The sequence below is a fragment of the Ptiloglossa arizonensis genome, chromosome 10 (genome assembly GCF_051014685.1).
Source record: "Ptiloglossa arizonensis isolate GNS036 chromosome 10, iyPtiAriz1_principal, whole genome shotgun sequence".
NCBI lineage: Eukaryota > Metazoa > Arthropoda > Insecta > Hymenoptera > Colletidae > Ptiloglossa > Ptiloglossa arizonensis.
The window spans coordinates 5,005,409-5,030,442 of record NC_135057.1 but is presented as its reverse complement, the minus strand read 5'-3'; the positions used below and the strand labels follow the sequence as shown (position 1 = coordinate 5,030,442).

Here is a 25,034-nt window from a genome sequence, read left to right as displayed (position 1 = left end):
TTCCAATTAACGGATTATTAGAATTCAGGTTTTTACGATAAATTGCATTTCAACTAAACTAAAAATTGTTTTTAAGTACATATTTTATGATTTGTAATGTGACAAAAGCATTTGAATATTCTCGCACTTATACGCATGCGCTTGAAAAGTTTAGTAATAACAGGTATGCTGTCCTAGGGGAAAGAGAAATCATTTACTGCTTGTATTTCCGAAACGATTGAAGAACGATAATTTTTACTTAAATGTCCACGTTCAATGAGTGAAAATATATACAGTGTAATAGCTCGAAACAAATTGATGACTAGCATTGTATATTCAATATTCACTATCTGTACTTACGTGCTTAACTTTATAAGCACATATAGTGTGTATGTATGCAGATATAGTATAATAACTGCAGTTCCATCTACATTTTGCCCTCCCATAGTAGCACCGTTAATGTGCATCGTGAGATGTAAGCGAGTGCGTTAAAGAGACTGTAGGTCGGTGTGGGTGTGCATACTGCTGGTAGGACAGACGCACAAGTGAAAGGGTGATGGCAAGGAGTGGAGGTGATATTCAGTGATCTTTAACAAATGGCTCTGTCCGAGGTGCACAATTTGGCTGCAATTATCGGCAACAATGGTTTTACTGTTAGCAAGGTAAGCGACCGCGTCTGTCTGTCTTCTTTGCCTTCATCGTCGAAAATGTGACGTTCATCTTTTTCTGCTACAAAGTACAACGCGATCATTCTAACATAATGCGCCGAAAAAAGTATAATTATATTGTTTAAGAAATGTTATTTAATTAATGAGAGAAAGAAATGTAATACGTTCAGCATATTAGAAAAAATTATTCTTTCGACCATAATTGTTTGATAATTTAATTAATAAAAACGACTCGATCTTAGTCCGCTGCTGGTGTCATGATATTGTAATTTTGCTCATAATAGGTTTAAATTTTAAATTATTGGTTCTGAGAATAAATTATTAATAAATAAACAGATTTTTACTATTTTGGTTTATATACATTCATAATGCCCATTTACATATGTATAATTACTCTAATATGGTATTTTTATAACAATTTTTTTATAATACATAGTATTTATAAAATTATATTTTTAATGCATTAATACATATCATACAATGGAAATAAGTTTTAATAAAATAAATATAAATGTATACAATCAGTAGTATTTTCATATTGTTGTAACGTAATGCAGTAATCGCTAGGATTTCTTTGAAATATAAAATTGACTACTTTTTTTTTATAGAATAACGTGGTTGAACGCAACATCAGCATGTTGGAACCACGAAACAATTATCCAGTTGACCAATGTAATGCAAAATATAATTATTGGAACTATGATTTAATGAAATATAACGCGCAAAAAAATGTAAGGAATATAAAATAACAATTGAATTTTATATAACATATAAGAATTTTTTCTTTGTTATTCAATATCATTATAAAATATAATTTTTTATATAATAAGGGATAAGTGGCCAAGTAAATATAAAACAGCTGTTTTACTCTTTATTTTACATTTAAAATATATATTTCATAATTTTATAATATTTGATTTTATATAATGTATTTACATTATATTATGATACAATTTATCATATTGGTCTGCATGAATATCAAATATCAAACTGTTGCATGTTTGTTCATATGTATTAAAAAATATTAGAAAAATAGTATATTATGATATTGTATTCATTATATTTAATTATTAACAATTCAAGTAGTTGAAAATAATTACATACATACAAATATTAAAATTTGCATGAACTTCATTTAATTATATTCATTTGTCAAATGTAACCAGTATTTCAAATAACAGCCTGAGCATATAGAGTAAATTTCATTCCGTATTATTAAATTACAAATAGAATTATATATTTACATAATTATCTAAACATTAAATCCTAATATATGAAATGTCCATTTCATTTGATTAAAATAAATATACCTATGTTTATTTGTCATTAAAGTAATTTTATTAGTTGGAGTATGTGCTATTGGAATTAATATATTTTTGTCATCAAAATACAATATTTGTGATATCATTTTCCATAATGTTATTCTTTTAGATTTTATAAAATCAAAGAATGCATTTCCTGCTGCTTCTAAGTTGGAAATGTTTTGTTCTTCAAAAAGTTGTTTAGGTGTTGAAAAAAATAGTAATCATTAGGGGATAGATTGAGCAAATATAGTGAATGGAGTAAAATTTTATATTGTAGTTTATACAGTTTTACATTTGAAACTTGTGGGCAGGCATTAATATGCAACAGAATAGTGCCTTGTTTGTTTATACTTTCCTAATTTTTGTTCAAATGTCTTGATACATCTTAATTTGTTTATACCTTTCTCTATTATTAAGGCTGGTATCGCCAAAAAAATTTATAAAACCAAAGACAAATGGTACCTACATTAACACTACTCTTTCTAAAAGTGTATTAACGTTACATGCAGTTTCAGTCACAGTACGACCAAGTTTAAACTCATACAAGAAAATTATCTGAATTTTAAATGTATTCACTGTAACATTACAAAGTCAATACTAAAGAATTTCCAACATTACTTTAAACAAAACATCATATATTACATTTATTTTTATGTAAACCATATCTAGGCAAATGGTATCTTTCTTGATACAATCTAGATAAAATATCTAATACATTAAAATAGACATTTCATATGTTTCAATGTAATATTTATGTTTGTCCAGACTTATTTATGTTTACTTTGAGTAAAATGGAATAAATTCAAATGGAGTATAACAAAAAGTTTCACTTAATATACATATATTAATAGTTTTAATGTAATTCATAACAGAATGGAGTAGTTAAACATATTGTTTAAAGATTACTTAAAATAAAGATTTTATCATAATACTAATTTAATTTCTTTAATAATTTACTTGTATAGATGAATGTAGAAGATGAAGATAGTCAGGATTTAAACAATCCTATGGTAAATGATTTGGTCTCAAAAATCCTTGATGATGATTCGATTGTCGGTGACAATGCTCATAGTAATAGTTACAATGGCAATATTCAATATCCTTCGGAAACTCAATCTTCTATCATGGAGAATAATACAGACCTCAATCGTTCTACTGTAGATCACTTTAATATGCATTTAACATTCAACAAATTACAAAACAGTAATACTAAACTTGAATGTAATTATAACAATCTTTGTGGAGAACTTAAAACATTGAGTCTTAATACATGTGTGGGACAAGTACCAGACCAAGGAAATTTATATAATAATGGGGTTAATGCATATCTGAATACATACCCATCTGAATCACAGTCATACATATTACGTCCAAATGATGAAAATTCTTGTATTAGTGGAAATATTATGCCTCTGTGTAATGATTTGTTAACAACAACGAATGAAACAAATTCAAATAAGCAATCTGCTAACTGGTCAGAAAATTTATCAACTCCAGGATGTACATCAGACTTGTTTGGAAATTATGAACGTATACAAAATTGCACAAATCCAGATCTTAATTTTAATGTGGCTGATCCAATTACTCTTAATGAAATAGAGTATCAGAACAATATTGGACAAAATGGAACTGCTAATGCATATAATAATCCTATGTATGAATTATATAATATGACTGCCAATAATCAAAGTTACAGACCAAGTTCAGCAATGACTGATTTGAGTATTGATTCTGGCTTTTTCTCAAATTCTCCATTGCAACATTTTTCTCCGGCCGATACAAATTTGCATAATTGTTTTGGAAATAATATACAGCGCAGTAATGTCAGTGACTATAAAGATTTACAAGATTCAAGTAGATTAAGCATGGCAAATATTTCTATACCAAATGAACAATTTCAATTTTTGCAACAACAAGCTCGTAGTTACAAATTGGATCAAGTTGTGGACCAAGAATATAAGCAACTAATTGATTATTATCCAGGTGTAAATGATTTCACCACATCGTCAATCAATAGTTTAGATACAAATGAAAATTGTCTTTCGAATAACGATTATAGAATCGACAACAATTTATTGAAAATTATCAGTCCAAAATCGAAAACTATTGAAACTAAAACATATTCACCAATTGGTTTTCCAAGACATCTAAGTTCACGTCACACTCATCAGTCAATTGCAAAATATGGATACCACAATTATCAACATTACACTGCCAATAACGGCGAGACTTTAAAAATGTTACCACAGAGTTCTACATCGTATCATGATTTGAAGCAGCCTAATAGCACTAATGCATATAAAATGGAAGGATATGATCTTACCAAAGATATAGCTTTGCCTTCTATGAGTCATTTGACCAATCAAATTGCAGGGTCTTCAATGAACAAGGACACTTTTAATTATATTGTAAAACAACAACATCAGATGTCAAGAATACAAAGTACTTCTGGTATGCCATCAGCCGACGTTCTCTTCAATTCAGGAATAGTTCCAAATCCAAATACAGTAAGATCTGGAGTATTTCCACCAGTGATGCCAGTTCCTGTACCACTTCCAGCTCCACGTCTATTTTCTGTACTTTATGGTGGAGGTTTAAGTCTTAGAAATGGAAGTGGAGCAGCTAGACGTACAGCTCCTTCAAGTATACTACATTTTAGATTGGAACAAACATATGAACAGTTTAAACAATTAGAAAAAGAACGAAAAAAGTGTGAAGCTGGATTGGCTGCTCATTTTCCTGGGAAAAGAGTAACAAGTGCAAACAATATACCTATTCCTCGCCTACAAGGAAATCCATCACGCGTAGATCGTTTGATTATTGACTATTTAAGAGAACATGCACGTGTCATAACTTTGATAGCAAAGGTAATTAAATACACATATGTGCTTCCTTTTTGTTCATAAGACAATATTAAATGTACTATTTTTGTGCTTTTTAAACAGATGGAACGACTGCGAGGGACCACAATGAATCAACGTGTACACAAGGCAATGGAATATTGGTTGGAAGCAATAAAATTCGTCCAAGAATGTCGTAAACGAGAAATTACAAATGCTACTAAACGCCAAAAAGAAAATCCATCATGCATTCTTGTATATAACGACAATGGTATGCTTTTAAAACATATTTAAAATGAAGATTATAAAATATGAATGTAGCAATTATTTTTTACATTTTGAATGTCTTCATTACACTAGTGATGTAAAATGTAAAGTGCCAATTAATTTATGGTATAGAAACAATTCTACATAACAATACTTATTTATATATACATACAAATACAGGTTATTGTATTAAAAGTGAGATTAAAAAAAATTTTGAACACATGTGATTTAAAAACAACAAACTGACAGATGTCCTTTAGTGTTTCGAATGAGGAGTCAAATGGCACTACTAATTCTTTAATGCGTGGGCGTTTTTAAAGTTATTTCAAGGTCATCTCGTCTTGTTTTATATAAATCCATATTTTTCATTTCAGAATCATATTCTACGTAAAAAATGCACAACTTTTGTTTGAAACATTTTTTGTAAGTTCAATCTTTCTTAAAATATTTAGCTGATTTTTCATGTTTATGTCAAGGTTAATTTTGTTCCTCTACTAAAATGACAACGTTACTTTCTTCTGGAAGGTTTTTTGTTTCGCTTAAGAACATCATAATAAATGTTCAAAATTTTTACCCTCAACTTCTAGACACTTATTAAGTTCTTCTTTTGATATTATGACACACAGTTAATGCAAATCTAATATGCGATTTGCATTATTTTCACTTGTACGTGTTTTCTTCTGTATACTTCTCTCTTACATAAATTGTTTAATAATACGATAAAATGTACTACGTGATGGACACCTTTTTCCAGGGTATCGCAAAGTACCCCTCCTGATTCATCAGTTTCGTCCTGATTCATCATAAAGAAGAATCAATTTTTTCTGCAACTATTAAATATTTCATTGCACTCACTACATAAACTGAAGTGTCTGACGATACAGTTCTCCTAGACTATGACTGAAATACTAAAGAACATATGTCGGTTGTTTTTTTTAAATCACATGTCTTCGAGATTTTTTACAATCTAAATTTAAATGAGATAACCTGTATATATAAATTTATGAATCACATAATATAAATATATTAAAAGAGGGCATTAAAAATGCTCATTTTTTGTATTACCAAGAAATGAAAAATTTAGACAAGATCTGTTAATGTCAGGAACCAACAACGCGTTCTTCGACTTTACATCCACATGAGTGTGCAAGTATAGTTTCCAATGCGGTTTTACTTTTGCCAATTAATACATATACAAAATATTTTAAACTGTTTGAATGTTGTAAATGGAGTTTCGTTTTCAGTATGGCGTTAATTAGTTCCATCAATCTGGTATTTTTGAAAATCAATGTTACATGATGGTATTCTATCTTGAAATTCAATTATCTTTCATCATTTTATATGTCTATTAATTGCTTCTACAATGTAATAATTTTTCGTAACGAGTCGTGACTAATTAGCTTGTTCAACTGATAATGATTTCCAAGATGCATGTACAAAAGATTACATTCTAACAATGTATAAACTGCAGCATACAATCCTCACTATATACACATTCACGATACATCGCGATGGTGAGAGGTTGAGATATAAACAAGGGTTAAATCTTAGAGCCAAAAAAGAAGACAGATTTGCTTATTTTAGTTATAATATTTTTTTCCTTTGATTCTTACAATTTCCATTTATTCCTATGTAGCATAAATGATTATATACTTCCCTTTTGTTCAATTACTACTTTCAATTCATTTGTTCATTGATTTATTAGTCATAATTAATGATTCTTATTAATTATTTCTAAGATGCTTTGATACTCTTAATTAAGGTAGTTTGAACCAGATGATATTTTCCTTGCGGATCGTGGCGTTCGATACTCTGTGATGGAAACTCGAGAACCATTAATAATTGAACAAGTTAATTAATCGAAATTCATTACAAAATATCAATATATTATCAAAGTAATCAAACGACGTATAAAAAGTCATTAAATATTTTGAGAATAGTCCGATATCCGAAGAAAACGACGAAATGTAGAAAATACATAAGTTTGAACGCATTTTTGACAACTTTGTCATTGTTTCTTGGAAAAGAGATAAGGACATTTTTTGTTTTTTGGAAAACACTCTGCATGAATTTTTCATCTCCAGGTGATGCCAAAAATGGGCATTTTTTAACACCCTCCGTTACTTTTCTCAAAATTTATGAGTAAGTTCATACTCTAGTAGGGTTTAGGAATGTGGATATAGTCTTTATGATAAATAAAAAGGTATAGTCTTTTGCAATATTTAAATGTATCTTGAAGGATTTTTAAACATTTTTTAAATTGTTGATTTTATAGCTCTTTGGAAAATAGTGCTAACTTTTTTCCAATAAAAATAATTGATAACTGAATAATCGATAAGAATAGGCGTTTACATACCAAATCTAAAATGTTGCTTCAAAAAGTGTTTAATTATGCTTGAAATGATCCATTAATGGAAAAAAAAACACACGAAGGCAATGGTAGCAAATAAACACTTTTAATATCTCTTTGCCAAAGTAAAACATTTACAAGATATGTATCTATGATTTCGAAAGAATCCAAAAAATATAATTATTTGTCCATTATTTAATGAGAAAGTCGTACAAAATACACGTAATAACTTCGGAATGTAAAAGTTTTAGAACTATGCTTTAAACGTTTATATTTCTCTTGGTATTGTCACGAGTATACTATCAATGGAAGGGCAAGGTTTCCCCGATGAAAATAAATCGAAACAAGTCTTAATTTGGACTATTTGTAATTATTCATAATGAAAACTTTTTTAGAAGAGTTGTGTGATGTAAATTCTCATTGGATGACGGATAAATAAGTATGCTTTTCAAATTTCTTAGAACTTATAGATAATTACGTGTCTTGTAAAAATTTTACATTAGTAGAATTATTGAGTTTAAAGCATCTAAATATAAAATTGGATTTCCTACCATTGTTCTTTCTAAGTAGTAATAAAAAAAATTCACTTTTGTAATTGATCGATGTTTACAGATATATTAACTTTGGCCGCCAGCGTCTACGAACTGACCAAGGCATCTCGGTATGCAAGAACTGGTATGTATAACGCATTACAAGCCACACTGCTGTATGACTTGGACATAGAGAAAAAAGTCGTTGAAACATCTAAAGATCCAGTCCTTGTGATAAAACGTAATGAAAGTCAAGCAGTAACCGATGTCGGCGACTATTCAAGTTGTACCTAGCAACATTTTGAAAACTGTTTTTCCATTACGTGCGAGAAAACATTGGTCGAGCCCAGCAGCTTTTTATTTACGTATTCCGTGTTACGTTTCTGAAAAGCTTTTGCTGGCGTTAATCATAATTTTATCGCTGAAACAAAAAAAAATGCCGCCCACTAATTGCGAATCTTCAATGCGTCATACGGAAAAATACGCGTACTCACGCCGAAATAGGAAATATCGTATGCGTGTCTACTTTTTACAAGTTAATAGTGACTCCATAGTTTTCTACTGTACATATTTTTATCCCTACTATAGTACAGTCTTGGGAATGTCAGTTCTGGTATTTAATACTTGTGATCCAATCATCTATCGTATATCGCACTTTCAAGTGATTTTGCTTGTTCTTCGCTAACAGACTAACGAAGAGAAACTCACAAACGTTGACATTTTTATCTTTGGGTTGTTGTCTTGTGTGTTTCACAATGCCAAAGATAATCGTTTAAAATTAATCGAGGATCCAAAATTCGTGGGAAAAAGCCGAAGAACAAGATTTCTCAGACGTACTAAAACGAAAACAATGAAAACGTTTTGCAAGAATCTCCAACTATTACTTGTTTGCGTATGTGTCATAGGCTAGATGATATAGGCTAAATCTTACCAATATATTTGTTCAGAGTGCTAGGCAGTAATTTCTTAGACTAGTTCAATGTGGCCTTCCTTAAATGTGTGACCCATGATGTGTGTCAGGTAGTTGAATATCTCGAAACTTTCGAAATACTTCGAAAACTCAAGACGCGATAATAACTTAATCGCAGATCGAGTGAGCTTTTCAATCTGTGAACTATGCGCAGCCTTTCGATCTGATCGGTAATAGATAATATATACAACGCAAATGATGTCCACTATACACTACACGTAAATCTTTGTTAAAAGAGAACTTTCCTAAGGCATACTCGCTACATTCTCACGCGAGAGAGCGTGATTCGGTGAGCACGTACAACATAAGATATAGAGAATTTTTAAAGTATGCGTACGCAAACACACGTAACTATTCCTACATACTTATATGTATATATGTGTGCGTATGCATATATATATATGTATGTATATGCGTAACACACACACACACGTATATAAACCTATATATACGTTCTAGGCAAACTGTTAGCTCTACACGGCCGACTCGCAAAGTTCAGCATTTCCAATTACTCAATTTTGAGTATGCTCTTTCACACAATGACTATATAACCAGCTCAAGAATTTTAACGTTCCAACGTGTGCGATTATACGGAATCCGTTTTTTTTCTCTCTTTTTTTATTTATATAATTTAAGACGCGATTAAATCGCGTGGTTTGAGTTCTACGGAAGTCATCGAGAATCGTTTCGTTTTACGTTTTTTAAAAGGTCCGAGCGCCGATCGTTCCCCTGTTCCTACGAACAGGTATTCGCACAACGATAACAAGGTACTCCGCGTTAAAATAAATCTAGTATCTATGTAATAGGAATTACGAGACGACGAAACTTAGGTGCGACGTTTTAATTGTCTCGAGGTCTAATTTTCTTAATACTTAAGCTGAATCGATCGGCCTGTATTATCATTAGAATGCTCGTGAATCGGTTATCGGTTGTCAAATGTTGGGTGAAACTTTAATATAATCATCTGTGTATATATCCGTCAACTTCCATCTAAGCTGCATCGTACGTAGTAATTCCCGAGCGATTAATCAGGGAAAGGTGTGTTGGTTTAATTCCTCGATACTTCTATATCAATCTTAGGCGTGACATTTTAGCGAAGTATTTAATTTAGTAGCTACTAGTGAATATTGTGTTACTCGAATAGAATTTCCTGGTTGTCTTTGCCGCCGATCCCAAGCACCAACGAACGTTACAAATTTTGGACGACCTTGTTCCTGTACAGGGACGCCGTTTTACAAAATTGTTAGAGATTTACAGAGTTTTATATTAATATTGTATTTCTCTCTTATTCGAAACATCGATCAACGGGCACAGTCTTATTAAATTCGCACGTTTACGTTTTAAAAACCGTTGCGCAGCGACGAGATCCGTAATGCATGTACACCGTTCATTGATTTTGCTAAACCTTGATCGCTTAACGAAACCATTTTTCTATTCCAGTCGTCTCGGTAAGAGAGAAATAAAATTTGTTGATCTTAGACGTAGAACATGTTTCGGAAGACAAAAAATATTATCGTTAGGGAGGAGGTGTTTGCCCGACTGCGTGGAATAAAGTGTTGTTACATTGGCGAACTATCTATTGAACGCTACGTAATACGAGAGTAGTAATCGCGTTCGGCTGCAAAGACAATCCTCTGCGGGAAGGGGCCCGGTACTGTTCAAGTTCTTCAGGAACGCAAGTATACATACAGACTGTTAACTCGCTTTTACATAGCGCTTACGTAATCATTGGGGACCATGTCGAGCATCGTCTCCGTGTATCAGCATACCTTAGGACGTTTTTCATTACACGAAGGAACACTTGCATTTCTTCACGACCTCTTTTCGTTAGCCTAATTTCCGAGACGCGCGACGCGTAGTTTAACACCCCCCTCCTCCCTTCTTCTCGCGTTGGTCTTCTTCGTTTGCGTCCCTCTGCGTCCCCTGCCAGTTTCATCCCTTCTCTGTTTGTGCGACGAACGAAAAAGCAAACAGCGCAAAAGAAACGCATTCGGTTTGCGCAACGTTTACTCTTTTCTCCAACCCTCGTCCCCTTTCCCCTCCCCTTCAACTTAAACATGTGTCCGGGATCGAAAGTATAGGTTTAGTGAAAATTTAAAAAAAAAGAAGTGTCCGCGCGCGCGCGTGTGTGTGTGTACACAAAGGCACACATACGCGCACTTACGACATATGAATATATATGTGTATATGTGTGCGCGTGTGCGTTGCGTGTTTGCGCGCGTGACTGTTAGTATAGGATAGATTATCGAATGCTCATAAGCGTACAATGAACAGATTGCTGTCGCTTGCGTTACAATAGGAACGCGAAACAGCGAAACGAGATACACAAGCTGTGCGGTGTTAGCTGCGAAAAAGCAGGCAGTGCTTTACAGAATTTCCTTCCGCATTTGTCGACGTATTGTATTGTAACTGTGATATATATAATGCCAATTTGTACATAACTGTGCAGAGTTTTTCGCGGCAAGAACACAGCGCGCGCAGCCAGCCAATTGGTTAGTTCCCCCCTTTCCTTTTGCGTGTATTTCATTTCGGTATTTTTCGCTTCACGAGGCGCTTGCTGTTTCCGTGTAAACAAGGAATGTGATACCGATAGATAGACTTACGCATCCGGCTGTAACCACGTGGCGCCGATCAGGAGGATCTTCGGGGTTTACGAGGGGACAAAAAAAAAATAAACAAAAAAACCAAAAAAAAAAAAAAAAAAAGAAAAGAAAACAAAAAATGATCAAGATTTCGCCAATCCGAGCGCGAATTACGAGCCGTTTCGCGCGCGTCACTTAATGGATAGTACTTAGCTCGATTAATTGTCAATATCGTGCAATCATCCGAATTATCTACGCTAGTTGTACTTGACCTCTTCGAGCAACCAGTTTCTTGCTGCCCATGCAAGAAACGCCACGGCATCTTTGTCAATCGAATTATTATTTATTCGCGTTCGTTACTTTCTGAATTACCCGATTCGGATTGTACGCAAAGAACTGATGTACATATATGTTTCCTACCGTTTTACAGTAATTTCGAATTTCCCATCGGCTTTACCAAACAATTTCAACGTTTCATCGGCATTCGCAATCTTTGTTGGTAATTTATTGTGAACGTTTACGAGTACAAACGCTGCTGGTTGAAATTTCACGCAGCATCATCCTGGTCTCCCTTTGTATTCGCGAGGGCTTTCGGAGACTTCGCCAAGTCGACGAAGGAGCGTGTGTTGTTGCGTCGAAATCGTACAAAAGCCTAGGAAACTTGTTACGAAACTGCAGCTTTACCGAATATACGTCACCAGGGTCGGACCTTTCGGTTCTCGCGGAGAGGAATTCGCTGTACGTACTTAAGTGGAGGGGGAAAAACAAAAAAAAAAGAAAGGAGCGTCGATAAGAGGAAGAAGCGTTCGTACGGTTCAGTCCGTTTTCCACGCGTGAAATTCTCTTTTCTTCTTCCTCTTCGTAAGGGCACGGGCTTTCGCATAAGGCTACGTATAGATATGTGCATGCGCACGTACTAAGTGATTACCTCGTGTCGTATTTATCATACGCAGCATCGTTTAAGAATAGGAACACTATCTACATAGATACGTGTTTGACAATCCTATTTAAATTGCATGTGATATTATATATTACTGAATAGCTAAATATATATGTATCTATGTATGTATACACATACACAGGCTGTTTTGCTGACTCCGTTACAATGGGTATTCCTTCTTGCAAATGCATTAACGGATATCGGTGTAACTTCCCTCTTGTACTCTGTGGCAGAAAAAGAATCGAGAAAGGTGCAACTTGAAAATATTGAATCGAACCGCTGCTACATTTCTACGTGTTTTTAGGTTTTATTCGAAACAGTTTTCAAAATGATGCGCGTATGAAGCGTTACAGAGTGACGCGATCGCTGTCGTGCTGGCTGCAAAATATATTTGACGATAAACAGTCCACGTGTCTAAACTCTAGACACATGGGTCAATTGTAGTTGCTACATCTTGTGATTTGTTTACACGTACCGTTCGTAATAATTACATATCGAGAGAAGTACGGATTATATTTTTAATACGAAACGTCTTTACGATGATCTACTATTTAGCATTACGAAATTTGCAATTTGTATTACACTTGATAAAGCGTTTATCGATAATTACTTGAGTAACAAAGTAGCAAAAAAAAAAGTAATTTTTGTTCAGTGTTTTACAATAATCGCATTTGACATTACAATCTGCGTTTTCGGGCAAGCACGTCCAGAGCGACGAAGTAATGATAATAAATTTTGAACAGTTTTTGCTCGATTTTATATTATATTTTCGCCACGCGTTTATCTTATTACGAGCTACATTGTGCATTATCTTAAAAATTATTTTGATTAAAATGATATTCGTCAAATTGAGGATTTTCAACGTGTACAGCAATTTCGTTTCACATTCGCAAGTTGTGTCATCGTTTTTCTTGGCACAATCGGATCAATTTATCTGCTAGCTCAGGGTCATTAATGGTTTATCTCCGTCGTACACGCACTCTCTGCCTTTCAAAGAGAAGAAAAATTATCTGGCATGGTTTGCAATGGGGCTAATGACCTTGAATTGCCAGTTGAATTCGATCCGACTGTAGGAAAGGTTTTAAATCAAACGAACCCTTCGCACAATGAAGCCACAAAATAAAAGTCACGCCGATCTCTCTTGAACACATTCGTAAAAAGCCCTTGTGACAGAATTAATTAAGTGTTCTGTGTGTGTGCATATACAGCATATACGTGTACGTATATGCTCGTACATATGAATACACAAATAAATATATGAGCGCTCGAAGCGCGGTAAAGCTACATAGGAAAAATCTTAAGCGTCCATAAACAAGTGTATATAAAGCAGACAAGGTAGCGACGAAGGAAAGTAGGAAAAAACCGACCAATGTTTAACTCACGAAATTGTCAAGGTGTATCGTTAGTGTATACAGTAAGGTTAACGATTCCTTTGCCGATCGGTGCGTGGAATATCAATTTTTGAAAAGGCTTATACTAAATAACGTTTCCAAAATTCCAAATAATAAATCGAAGCGGTACAGGGTCTGGATAAAAATTTCGAAATACCATTTCTATGTTACACGACAGAAATTAATGTACGCGTATGAATAGACAGTGTTTAATTATCCCATTATCGTACTATGTTCTTAACTTGGAATTTCCATCTAATTTAATATCTTTTCTACCGTAAAATTAAAAAGAAAACCCATGAAATAACGCATAAATTTCGGTTGAATTTTACCATGCATATTTTTCTCTAAGGTTCGGATCTTGTTTGAACGCGTATTAATTCGTAATAACTAAAGTAAAATGCAGCATACGAACGATAAGATGATATAATGTAAAAATTTTATATTTTAACAGAATTTTCTTGTACCTGTTAAAACGGTGTCCATATAAGATCGATTCGGTTTGAAATTTAATAATTTAATATTTATTTCAAAAATATGATTTGTTTCTCTCAGTTTTGAACTTTTCGTTCGCGAATATTTCGATGTTTTGCAACAGCAAACCATCTTCAGGAAAAAGTTCGATCGATTATATTTGCAAAATATACGATTATTGCTTGAACAGAAATCGCCTATTCTTTTCTTGGTTCTGATGCGTGCTGTATTATGAACATGACGCAACATTTTACAACAAAGCGATCAGTAGGTAGTACACACGTATAACAGCACCTAAGGCGATTAACTCGTTTTGTATCGTAATTTGCACGACGATTTCTTTGACATTGTTTTACCGTGATCCGGTCAATGTATTTGTCATAAATTTTCAATTTATCAATATTTAGATTTTCTGTCAGCTTTGTTAACTCGTACATTTGGACTCGGGGGAAATTTTGATGTTTGTTATTTTTGGGTGCATAAAAATGAAAATTCCACTTAAGAAAAACATCTCCACAGTCGAATAAGAGTAATACCATAAAGAATATTAAACCCTGTCTTAAAATGCGTGGAAATTAAAATTCGTGTTCTGCTCGTTTTGCAGGTGCTACTTTGAATTTCTACGTTTAGGAGAAATTCCATACAATTAAAACTGGCTATTACGTAATTTTCATCACTGTGTTTCAGTAATTTTCGCTCTATAATTTCCTTTGTTTCTAAGTTATCGATTTATTCGTTTGAATACGAGTTACGAGTTATTAGTTATATTGTTATTTATTGCAATGGGGTTACGGTACTTGAGTTCAAATGGAATAGAGAAGTCGAACGTGAACTTGAAATTCGATTAAATAGTTCGATGTGAAATGATTAACAGACGTATGGTCAATAAATGGGTTACATTGATTAGTTGCTAATACAGTAGACAATTTATGCCGTGTTATTAATAATATTATACATTAGTAACCGACCAACCGAGCAATCTCGCCAGAAGAAAGAAAACAGTTAACTATGTGGCACTAATAAAATGCTACGCGCTCAAAGATACTCACGAGAAACTAATCTCCGCAAAATGAACAATTATGCTTGATATAATGCTCACACGTGCACAAATTACTGCACACAGTATTTGTCCCATCAGGAGGGCAATATTTATCCTAAAATGATCATACTTATAGTCGTTTGTATTCTGTATAGTAATAGTGACGGAATAGTAATTTATATTATAGTCAAAGAATTTTATCGTGCAGTTATGACTAGACTCGCTTCGACTTTCCGTGTAGCAGCTACCACGGCCACAATCTTCTTTTTCCATGTAACATTTGAAATGTTATACTAGACTCGTTTTACGATCGTGGACGTTTGGGTTTTCCTCCTCAATATTAATTAGTACGCGTACCGTATGCTAAATTTCCATCGAAAGCGCAAATATGCATCGAATTTGTATTTTTACAAATTTATACGAAAATCTTATTTTTACGAACGAAATGATATGATGCGTAACGACTAAACGAACATTTCATTTTTTCTTCTCGTTATGCTTCTCTTTTAATAATCGAAGCACTACCGTTGCTTTGGGTAAAAGAGAATTTATTTAGCTCGCCTTTCTAATTTTGCAGTCTTCGTTTTCACACTTTACATATTCGCTTACCAAGATAAAAAACGTGGATAATCACAAATTTAATATTCGACACGTGAAAGCAAATAATATCGAGGAAGAAGATGCAAATGTTGCAATAATTAACGTAGTATTCGACGAGATAGTATTCGTTCGTATTAAAACGACTAGAGGTACCGAAGATTTTATAATATTGTCTGTGTAATTCTAAGTTTGGTATGCAACAAAAAATAATTTTGCTACAACTTCGTAAGGTTCTAGGTATTCGATGTGTCGAGATAGCGACGAATAGTCTTCACTCTTAGAAGTTTCCTAAGAAGTTTTGCAACGATTTGCAACGATTCGATTTAAAAATATTCGATAGTTTTGAAAATCTATGTATATCGTAATGGATTTAAAAGTTTTGAAACATTGAATAACCTTTAATATCAGAATATGTACTACGGTATTGAGATGCCAGGAGTTATGTTACATTTCTTTTCTCTATAAGTAAAGAGCAAGAGTGATTGCATTATCCCCATTGTTCCTTCGAACATTAGTGTAACTTCCACCGTCGTGAGAAAGAATTCAATAGTATCTCGAGACCTTTAAAATTGATTGCGCAGTCAAATTCCTCGAGATTTACGAAACATTGTCGCAATAATTCAGAACCTTTGAAGTTCATTGCAAAGTATGCACAAGTCTCTCACAGTACGTGTATTCCATTTAACTGGTCGATGCTTTTCTATCGATGTAGTATTTTACATCGGAGATAGAAGATCGTCGTATAACAATACCGATACTCAACGCGTTCCATTTGATATTCGTTGTTCCACGAAGAATAATCGACTGTTTATTTAGCGTCAAAGTAAAGAATCTAACGATTAACTGCATTTCGTTAAATGTTCATCAAACGTGTCCGCGTTCCTCGCGCACGTGTTACGTTCCGTTGTTACTTCATTACTCACTTGACTGTTGCTGGGGACTAAGAGGACGATTCTTTTCATTCTTCGTAATTTTTCCTTGTTCCTATTGTTATATTTAGTTAAATGCTAAGCGAATTATCGTGATATATCGGATGTTTCAGAATTATAGTTATTAGTTGCAATATTAATTGTGGGTATTATCGATTAGTAGTATCGAAAGAAAATTTTCATAGAAACGTATCCGAAAACTAAACTTTTTAGTAGCGTAGAAGATTTAAGCTCGAGTTCTTGAAGCTATTACAATCCTTGAATGAGTGTCTCGTCGTTTCGTTAATGCTACAACCGCTCAAGGTCACCTTGTAACTCTCCCCGCTTCGACTACGTACACCCTGATGCTATTTTTCATTTCTTCGTTTCTCCGATTGCAATCGACAGAAAATGCAAATCTCTGGGTAAAATGATCTCGAGCGGCCAATGTTTTCTCTCTCGTATATATGTTGCTTTATCTAAAAAAAAAAGTATCGCTTCAAATCTTTGATAAAGAAATTTAGGCGTCTCTAAGCCCAAACGACTCTCCCGATCTTTTAAACTAGATCTTTGCCTAGTCTCCTTTTCTTGTGATTAATATATTCTATGCATAAATAAATTATTTAAGATAATATTGTTTATCCGAGTGTTTCTAAATAAAGTCTTTATTTATGGTGTTATTTATTATTTATCATTTATGTGAGATTTGCGTCGCAACCCTAAACGTGCTAATATATGGTAGAAAGGACACGGAAAGCATTGGCATTGGAGATGCATAAATTTCTACTCTCTGTAATAGCGTATTGATGAAACGACGAAACATCCCAAAGGATGCGCAATGTACATTCGCAAACCTCCGACGATTATAAAATATGCGTTTTATAAGAAAGTAAGAGTCTAGCGTCGGAATCGGCTTCTACCTGTGAACATATTATCTTCTTATATTTTTCCTTTGTTCTTGCCTCGTTACTATGAAGAATATATGTAAAATTAAGAGTTTCTCGTTTTTGTTTACGATATCTATTGGCCATTCAAGATTGTACCTATCTAAAATTCTGGAACCGTCTCTGTATCGTGTGTATTCGCGCTTTTGTCAATCTCTTTCATACTCTTGTCGTTCACGACTAGCTTAAGTTATTCGTTGGTATCGCAGATGTTTTAATCGGTTTTTCGTACGATCGATTCTCTACGAAGTCTTACGCAATTATATCTACTTTTAACGCGGGATCCGAAGATCTGAATATGCATCGTGCACATTCTTCGATTTAAATGAGTACGATTGACGTAATTGGAGTCGTTAATAGCCGCGTGTTGTGTCGCATACGGGATCGATCCGATCGAGAAAGATTCAGAGACTACTCGAACCTGTATCGCATATGCCTCGATGATTCTGATCGACACACGCTCTTGGAATTGTCGCGTGTCGTCTCGTCACGCGACATCAACGTGTGTCTTTTACGATGATTCGTGTGCATGGAATCGGTCGTGAAACATTAATTGCATCTAATGCAACGTCGCTATCGACACGCGAGGATTCGAAGTGTGAGCGACTGTGTCCAGTTTTCTCTTCTTAAGCAAAAGTAGAATCGTAGGGGAAGTATAGTCGCGCGGGTGAAAAATCCGCAATTCCTGATTACTAGGGTAGCCGCTTCCATCAATGTTAGCGTGTAATGGTTGTACGTAGAAAGGATAGGCGAGTAGAGTCGCGAGTTAGAAGAAACTAAACGGGAAGGTGAAATCGATAATTGGTAATACGAAAATGCATATTATATTTAGATGTGTATATGTGGATATTTATTATATGTATCTGTGTTAACGGTAAATTAATTAGCGAAACGTCCGGTTGAGACGAGACGATTAGAAAAATGTAAAATAGAATTCGTACGCGTGTAATTCGTCTAAGGGAAAGAAAACTAGTGAAACTCAAAATCGCCGAGTAATGACATCTAGGACAATTTCGCTCGTAGAAAAATAAATTTTAGATATTTTTAAGATTTCGATTAAACCGCTGGCGAGGTGCGTTCTCCGCTGATATACATAAGTGTCTTAGCGATCGTTGTTTGCTCGTCAGTGAACTTGGAACGTTTATCAGTCGGTACTGACGAGGAATCGCAAAGTAGTTAAAATTTTTAGTACAATTTCCCAGCAACCCTAAACACGTGGATTGCACACTCATCGGCTGCACTTGCCGATGGTGTTACTAATTGTAAATATCATAAATAATTTCCAGTCAACATATCTCTGAACAAGGATATTTAGGAATTAAATAACGCGATACATGTACGCGCGCTTCAAATCATTATTTTTGTTTTTTAGCCCAAGTGTTCAATTCAATATACGCGAGTTAGAATAATTTATCGATCGGTTTATAATTTTCTCGTACGCAACGATCGAACAATGGAAACGTGTCCAAATTATCCGTTTCTGTTTTCACTCGTGATTATTTTGAAAATTATCGAATACACGTTGCTTTCTCGTTCTCTAAGATTAAGACACGTGCAACTGAATTTATTCTCAATTTTCTACCGATCACTTTAGGTAATCGATTGTACAATTAATAGGTAACAATGGTTGAAAAATTACTACTCCTATTTGTTTTTGATTCGCCTATATTAGATGACAATTGCCTTAGACGACATCCGGGATGTCAATTTAGTATTTTTATTTTCGATCACGACGCGTTCACGTATCATAACACCTACATCACATATCGATGATTACGATGAATATCAGCGGTATCTTGCCAGTAGGTTTATAATTAGTATCTCTGCTTGTTCCGCGTTAAGGGAAAAATTAGAAATCATTCGTAACGTCGCGAACGATTACATAGGAGATCTTCGTCTATAAAAGAATAGTAATTATTAACAGATTTACCGCCAATGATAGCTACGGTTTCTCGTCTATGGAGTCGGAATTAACGATAAATGAAAAATACCATCCATCCATTCGTCCTGATTGGCGTACGCTACATACGTATGTATATCAATTACACCACATACTCGCTACTGAGGCTCAAGTTTCCACGATGTTTGATAGTATAAGAGTGTTCCGCAAACAATTTCATCTTTTGTTCAAAAGTAATGAGACTCATCATACCTCAATTTATTACCGAACTGTACAACAAAATTAGATTTAATAGAACTCGCTCTAGCACTTTTTTTTTTATCACCAATTCCATAATAGACGTAACAATAAGAAGTTTGGCTGTAAAATTTGACCCCTGAAATTGTCACTGTGGATTGATAGTACGTGATCTCGTTCTAACTTGATTAGCGTACGTTATACGAACTACACCACATACTCGTCAGCGAGATCGAGTAAATGGAAAATACCTCGAGAAGTTTATTTCGTGGAATCGGACACACGTGACCAGATTAAATATTATTCGCGAAGTTATCCTATACACACTAGTCCAGCAGAGTTTACGTAAAGCGATAATGTTTCATTGTGGCACGTTTTAACGCCGTTTAACGAAATTAATTTCTCGAAACGTTTTCTCTTTATCGTCGAGTTATCTTTTATGGGGTACGATACGATAGACGAGTCCGAAAAGAAATCAGACACGGTGGTAAATCTATTAATGTAGAAACGTATGACATTATATCGATGTTTTTAGCACTAGTAACATTAGGATCTTCATAGATCCTCAATCAAATTCAGCGATCGAATGTCGCAACGACCGGTACGCTTGAGTGTTTAAGTAAAATGAACAAAAATACGAATAAAAACAAACTTGTCGCCGACGTAGAATGTCTCGCGAATCATCCACGTCGCAGGCTAGAAGTTCTCAGGGAAAAATCGCAACCGGAGAAGAGCATAACTGTGAACGCGGAATTGGTCGCCCTGATCGATTTTCTTTCGTGGTGCCGAGAAGATCTCGGCAATCGCGAAGAAGCCACATTCTCGATGAAACGGTGAAAATACGGAGGATAAATGTTAATTTATTCGTAAAGAAAAAGCTAGTCGATTCACTGACCGAAGATAAAACCAGCGAAGGGTTGTACAAATTTCGTTTCGAGAATAATTGAAAAAACGGAATGGTAAAATCGACATCGATAGGAAAAGTACCTTTTTTGCTCAATTACTTGTTAAACATCTCTTGGAAAAAGATTTAAACTTAAAGTGATCCAAACAAAAAATGGGTCGTGGAGTTCAGGGACGTACAGTACGCACGAAAACAAACGAAAACGGTTCGGACAACGCACGTCCACATAATCTATGCTGTTGGAGTAATGTACAATTTTTCAAATCAGATAACTCGACTGATCTTTCATCCTTTGTTGGTCAACCGTTATAGGTGTACGAAAAAATAAAGATCGTCAATTACTATTTATAACACTTATACGATGACAAAAGTTTGTTCGAGAACTATTGGAAAAGACGGAAATACGAAAAAAGAAAAAGCAAGAGAGTTTGACGCAACTAATGACGATAATCTGTCTAGACGAAGATGTGTACGTGAATGAAAAATGGCACGTTGCTCCTGCGTAGTCGATTGACTCGCGTTAGCCGGAAGTTTTGCATTTTTGTGAGCAGTACGTGCTCCTGAACCTTCTTCCCTGGATAATTTTGCATAATTCATCGACATAATTTGCTACAAACCACTAAGATACTAAATTTAACAATTTCACCTAAAATGTTCTTTCTCGTTCTTTTTTTCTTTGTTTTTTCTTTTTTCATTTTCAAATATTTATCTTTTTACGGTGGAATTATGATTACGGCCACTAGGTGATGCAATTACAAAAGATAATCTTCGAATTGTGTTTGTGGCGTGTATATAGACTCGAAAAGAATATATACACGTGTAATTAATTGTATCTTATAGATATCCAGCCTGTAAAACCTGAAAAGAAAAAAAACCATGCAATTGGGTTTTAACCACAGCACGACACTTCGTGTTACGTTCACGGGTTCAATCGAGAACGGAGCTTCCGATGATTGTTGAGCTTCTACGAGATCTAGCCTCGCGCGTCATCGAGCGAGGAAAACCATGCGATCTCGTGGCCATCATAACGCATAATTCGTTCGTACGAAGACAATCGTTTTACGCTATTACGGAAAGTAACCACTCTGCTAATTCAGAGTAACGGGTCAACGACGGTTGAGTATTACGAGGAAGGATACTACTAATAAATAAATAAAAATAATAAAAACGAACATCGACGTCGCGAGGGGAATACTTGGTTTGCGGACCATTAAATACCAAATACTATACAACGATCGCGTTACAATAATTATTTAACATAGGATGGGAAGGTGGTGCGACGATTTTGCTAGCGACGAGCAACCGTGCATCCCTTGATCTAGCTAAACGAAGTGTGATTTCGAAAAAGTTGAAAAAAAAACCGAGTCCAATTTGCGATAGGACTCATCGCCGTTTTGCGGTTGTCGGTTAGTAAATTTGATTGAGGACGTCATCTAAAAACGTATAGTTCATGTGCGTTTCTCGACTAGTAGCAGAAGTTCAATTAGTTTCTTGGTAAGACGTGTTTGTGATTGTTCGAATCGGAGGGGCAACGAGGGGAAAGAATTTAAACGCGAATTTGGTCGTAGAAAACTGATCTCGCGCGATCGATTCGCAAATTCTTGCGCGAACATGAGGACACGGGGTCTGGAAAAGGAAGGAATCCGCTGAGCTCTACGCAGCAAAAATTACGTCGTAAAGTTAACTTTAATTCGATACGATCGGAGTATCATTTTTCCGGCGCGGCTGTTCTTCGTTTCGTTTTCTAGCGTCAGGAACGATTCGAAAATAGAAACGAAAACAAGAAAGAAAAAAAAAACGACGCATTTAAATTACGCTGACGCTCTCGCTATTTCTTAACACATTGGTAACGGTATGCTCTGATAAGCACATAGCTTGAATTCCCACGTATTTTTTTCAATTATTTAACGAACGATTGAAAAGATTCAAAATAGTGTGTAGCGTTTAATAAAAAAAAGAAATATTTTATACAAAATCTTATCCTTCTTTCTAGAATTACTTCTAGTAACGTTTCTTAGTTTGATTTGCTTGAAAACAATTTCGCCAATGGAAAAATACCGAGCAAAATTTACAAATATATCACACATTCGTAGGCATACCTACCATCCCACGTCCATTACTTATTTTACCGTTTTATTTAACAGTAATTAACATTTTTTAGTAATTGTATAAAACACGAATCAGCGTTTCCCGTCATCAATGTGTTAAACGTCGAAAATTCCACCCGATTGCTTGTCCACGTTCACTTACACACAACGACCGAAGTACGAAAACTCTACACCGGTCGTCAGATTCTATCAAATTCCCAACATATCGCAACATCTTTGAATCGCGTGCTGTATCGACGATTGCAATTCTCGAGACGCTATAATCCAACCAATCTTGCCGTGAAAACACGCGTACCTTCGCGACCTAATCGTTCGCTTACACGCGTAAACAGACACACGCATACTGCTGAAACTGCTTATAATTTGAGGCGGTCGAAAAGCGCGTCGAATTGCAAGCAACGCTCGCATTTCACGATACGTAGCCCCCATAAATACTTACACGTGTACAACGGGACCCGATTGGGACATACAATTCTGCCATGACGTTCAATTCGCTGAAGACGATTCGTTTCCGTATGTAGCCACAAACATCGAAGACGATCGTGTTCAGGGATATACATATGTAATATTTAGTCGCGAGTCCACCGATTTTAAACGCAACATCGCCGCGCGAACGTATCGCATAGAGGGGGAAAAAATTGTATACGTAAAGTCGATCGAACACGAAGAAAGAGAAAATAAAATGGAAACGATGCTCAAATTGTAAGCGACTATGCGTTTAGACATGCATCCTTTTGCGCGTCCTGCAAAATCTTGCGTCGAACGGGTGCACAAAACAGACACGTACACTAAAGACTGTAGAGATTCTAAGACGATGGTAGCTCGCACCTTCTGTGAATTGCACAAAATAATTTTTTACGAACATATATTGTACATATACTATACATACGCATACGTGTACCGACACGTGTGCTGTTTCGTAACAGCGCCACCGACCGCAAATTCACTTTCGTCGCCCACGAGCGATCCGTAACGTTTGCCTAACTCGGTAAATTTTTTATATTTGTTACGCTTGTACGTTGCGTTGACTACGACTGTTTTTTAAATCTCGTTGGGAGACCAATCGAGATAATACACACTATACTGCCGAAGGAAAAAAAAAAAAAGAAAAATATTGTAACCGCGGTGATCGCGTTCGAGACCAATTAATACGATCCAAGATTTTACACTCTTCGCCTTTTAAGCGTACGAAGACTCTCGCCTCACGACCCAGGCGATAACGAAAATCAGGCGTCGCGATGAACAAAAGTACCACCCGTCCGCGAAAAGAATTAGCACGTTTGTGTTTAGCTAGTTCCACTAGCTCTCCTAGAATCGCAAACGTTTTTCGCTCTTAGCCGAAGACGACGAAGAAGATCGACTGCATTCGTTTCGAAATTGAATGAGATGGAATAATTCGCAGCAGCATTGGCACAGCAACGAAAGTGTCGAAACAGAATAATTTCCTTGTTTACGTATATGTTATTATGGTGCGAATCTTCCAATACAAAAATAAGTTTAATGACTCGAAATTCGTTTGTAGCTAAAAGAATTAATTTACATTCGTTATGAATAATATAAATCCGTTCGAACTAATTTCTATCTAGAGGAATTCTGCATAATTACAATTTACACGCAATTAATGTTGAAATTAAATAAAAGTATAACTTTTATTTCCTTTGATTACAAAAGTTATACTTTTATTTAATTTCAACATTACTTACTTTTATGTAAATTGTAATTATGCAGAGTTTCTCTGAATTAAAATGAGTTCGAACGGATTTATATTATTTTTAACGGATATAAATTGATTCTTTCAGCTACAAACGAATTTCAAGTCATTAATGATTATTAAAAACGTTAAATCAAACTCGTTTCTTCATTGTAAGAATCTCGTAGTAAGGAAATCATTCTATTTCGACACTATCGTTCGAAGGCTGTGCTTATGCCACTGCGAATTATTTCGTCTCGGTCAATCTTGAAATGACAGCCGTCGATGACTGTAACTGGGCTGGAAATTTACATAAATACAACCGTGCCTTCTCGTGGACGGACGGTAAATGGGACAATGGTACGAAGCGTAATTGATCTTATCGTTCAATTTGCCTAAGTTTCTCGAA

At 34.9% G+C, this 25,034-nt stretch overlaps 1 protein-coding gene and 1 long non-coding RNA gene across 2 annotated transcripts; one reads left to right on the top strand and one right to left on the bottom strand.

Annotated features, from left to right (window-relative positions):
* Window positions 1-282: 282 nt before the first annotated feature.
* On the top strand, window positions 283-24,539 carry LOC143151871 (uncharacterized). The gene is made up of 5 exons (XM_076321339.1): window positions 283-641; window positions 1,256-1,378; window positions 2,917-4,818; window positions 4,897-5,062; window positions 8,021-24,539. Exons 1-5 carry the CDS (start codon window positions 576-578, stop codon window positions 8,230-8,232), a joined length of 2,469 nt encoding a protein of 822 aa, XP_076177454.1. The 5' UTR covers window positions 283-575; the 3' UTR covers window positions 8,233-24,539.
* Window positions 7,341-9,194, bottom strand: LOC143151872 (uncharacterized). Its single transcript, XR_012993451.1, has 3 exons — window positions 8,870-9,194; window positions 8,433-8,774; window positions 7,341-8,359 (listed from the first exon to the last, which is right to left on the bottom strand). It is a non-coding gene; the product is annotated as an uncharacterized LOC143151872 (long non-coding RNA).
* Window positions 24,540-25,034: the final 495 nt, after the last annotated feature.

Excerpts from the sequence above, each read along its gene's own strand:
- LOC143151871 (XM_076321339.1), top strand. The coding sequence starts at position 576 with ATGGCTCTGTCCGAGGTGCACAATTTGGCTGCAATTATCGGCAACAAT. Across the intron at positions 642-1,255 it reads ATGGTTTTACTGTTAGCAAG|AATAACGTGGTTGAACGCAA; the intron begins GTAAGCGACCGC and ends TTTTTTTTATAG. Across the intron at positions 5,063-8,020 it reads TCTTGTATATAACGACAATG|ATATATTAACTTTGGCCGCC; the intron begins GTATGCTTTTAA and ends CGATGTTTACAG.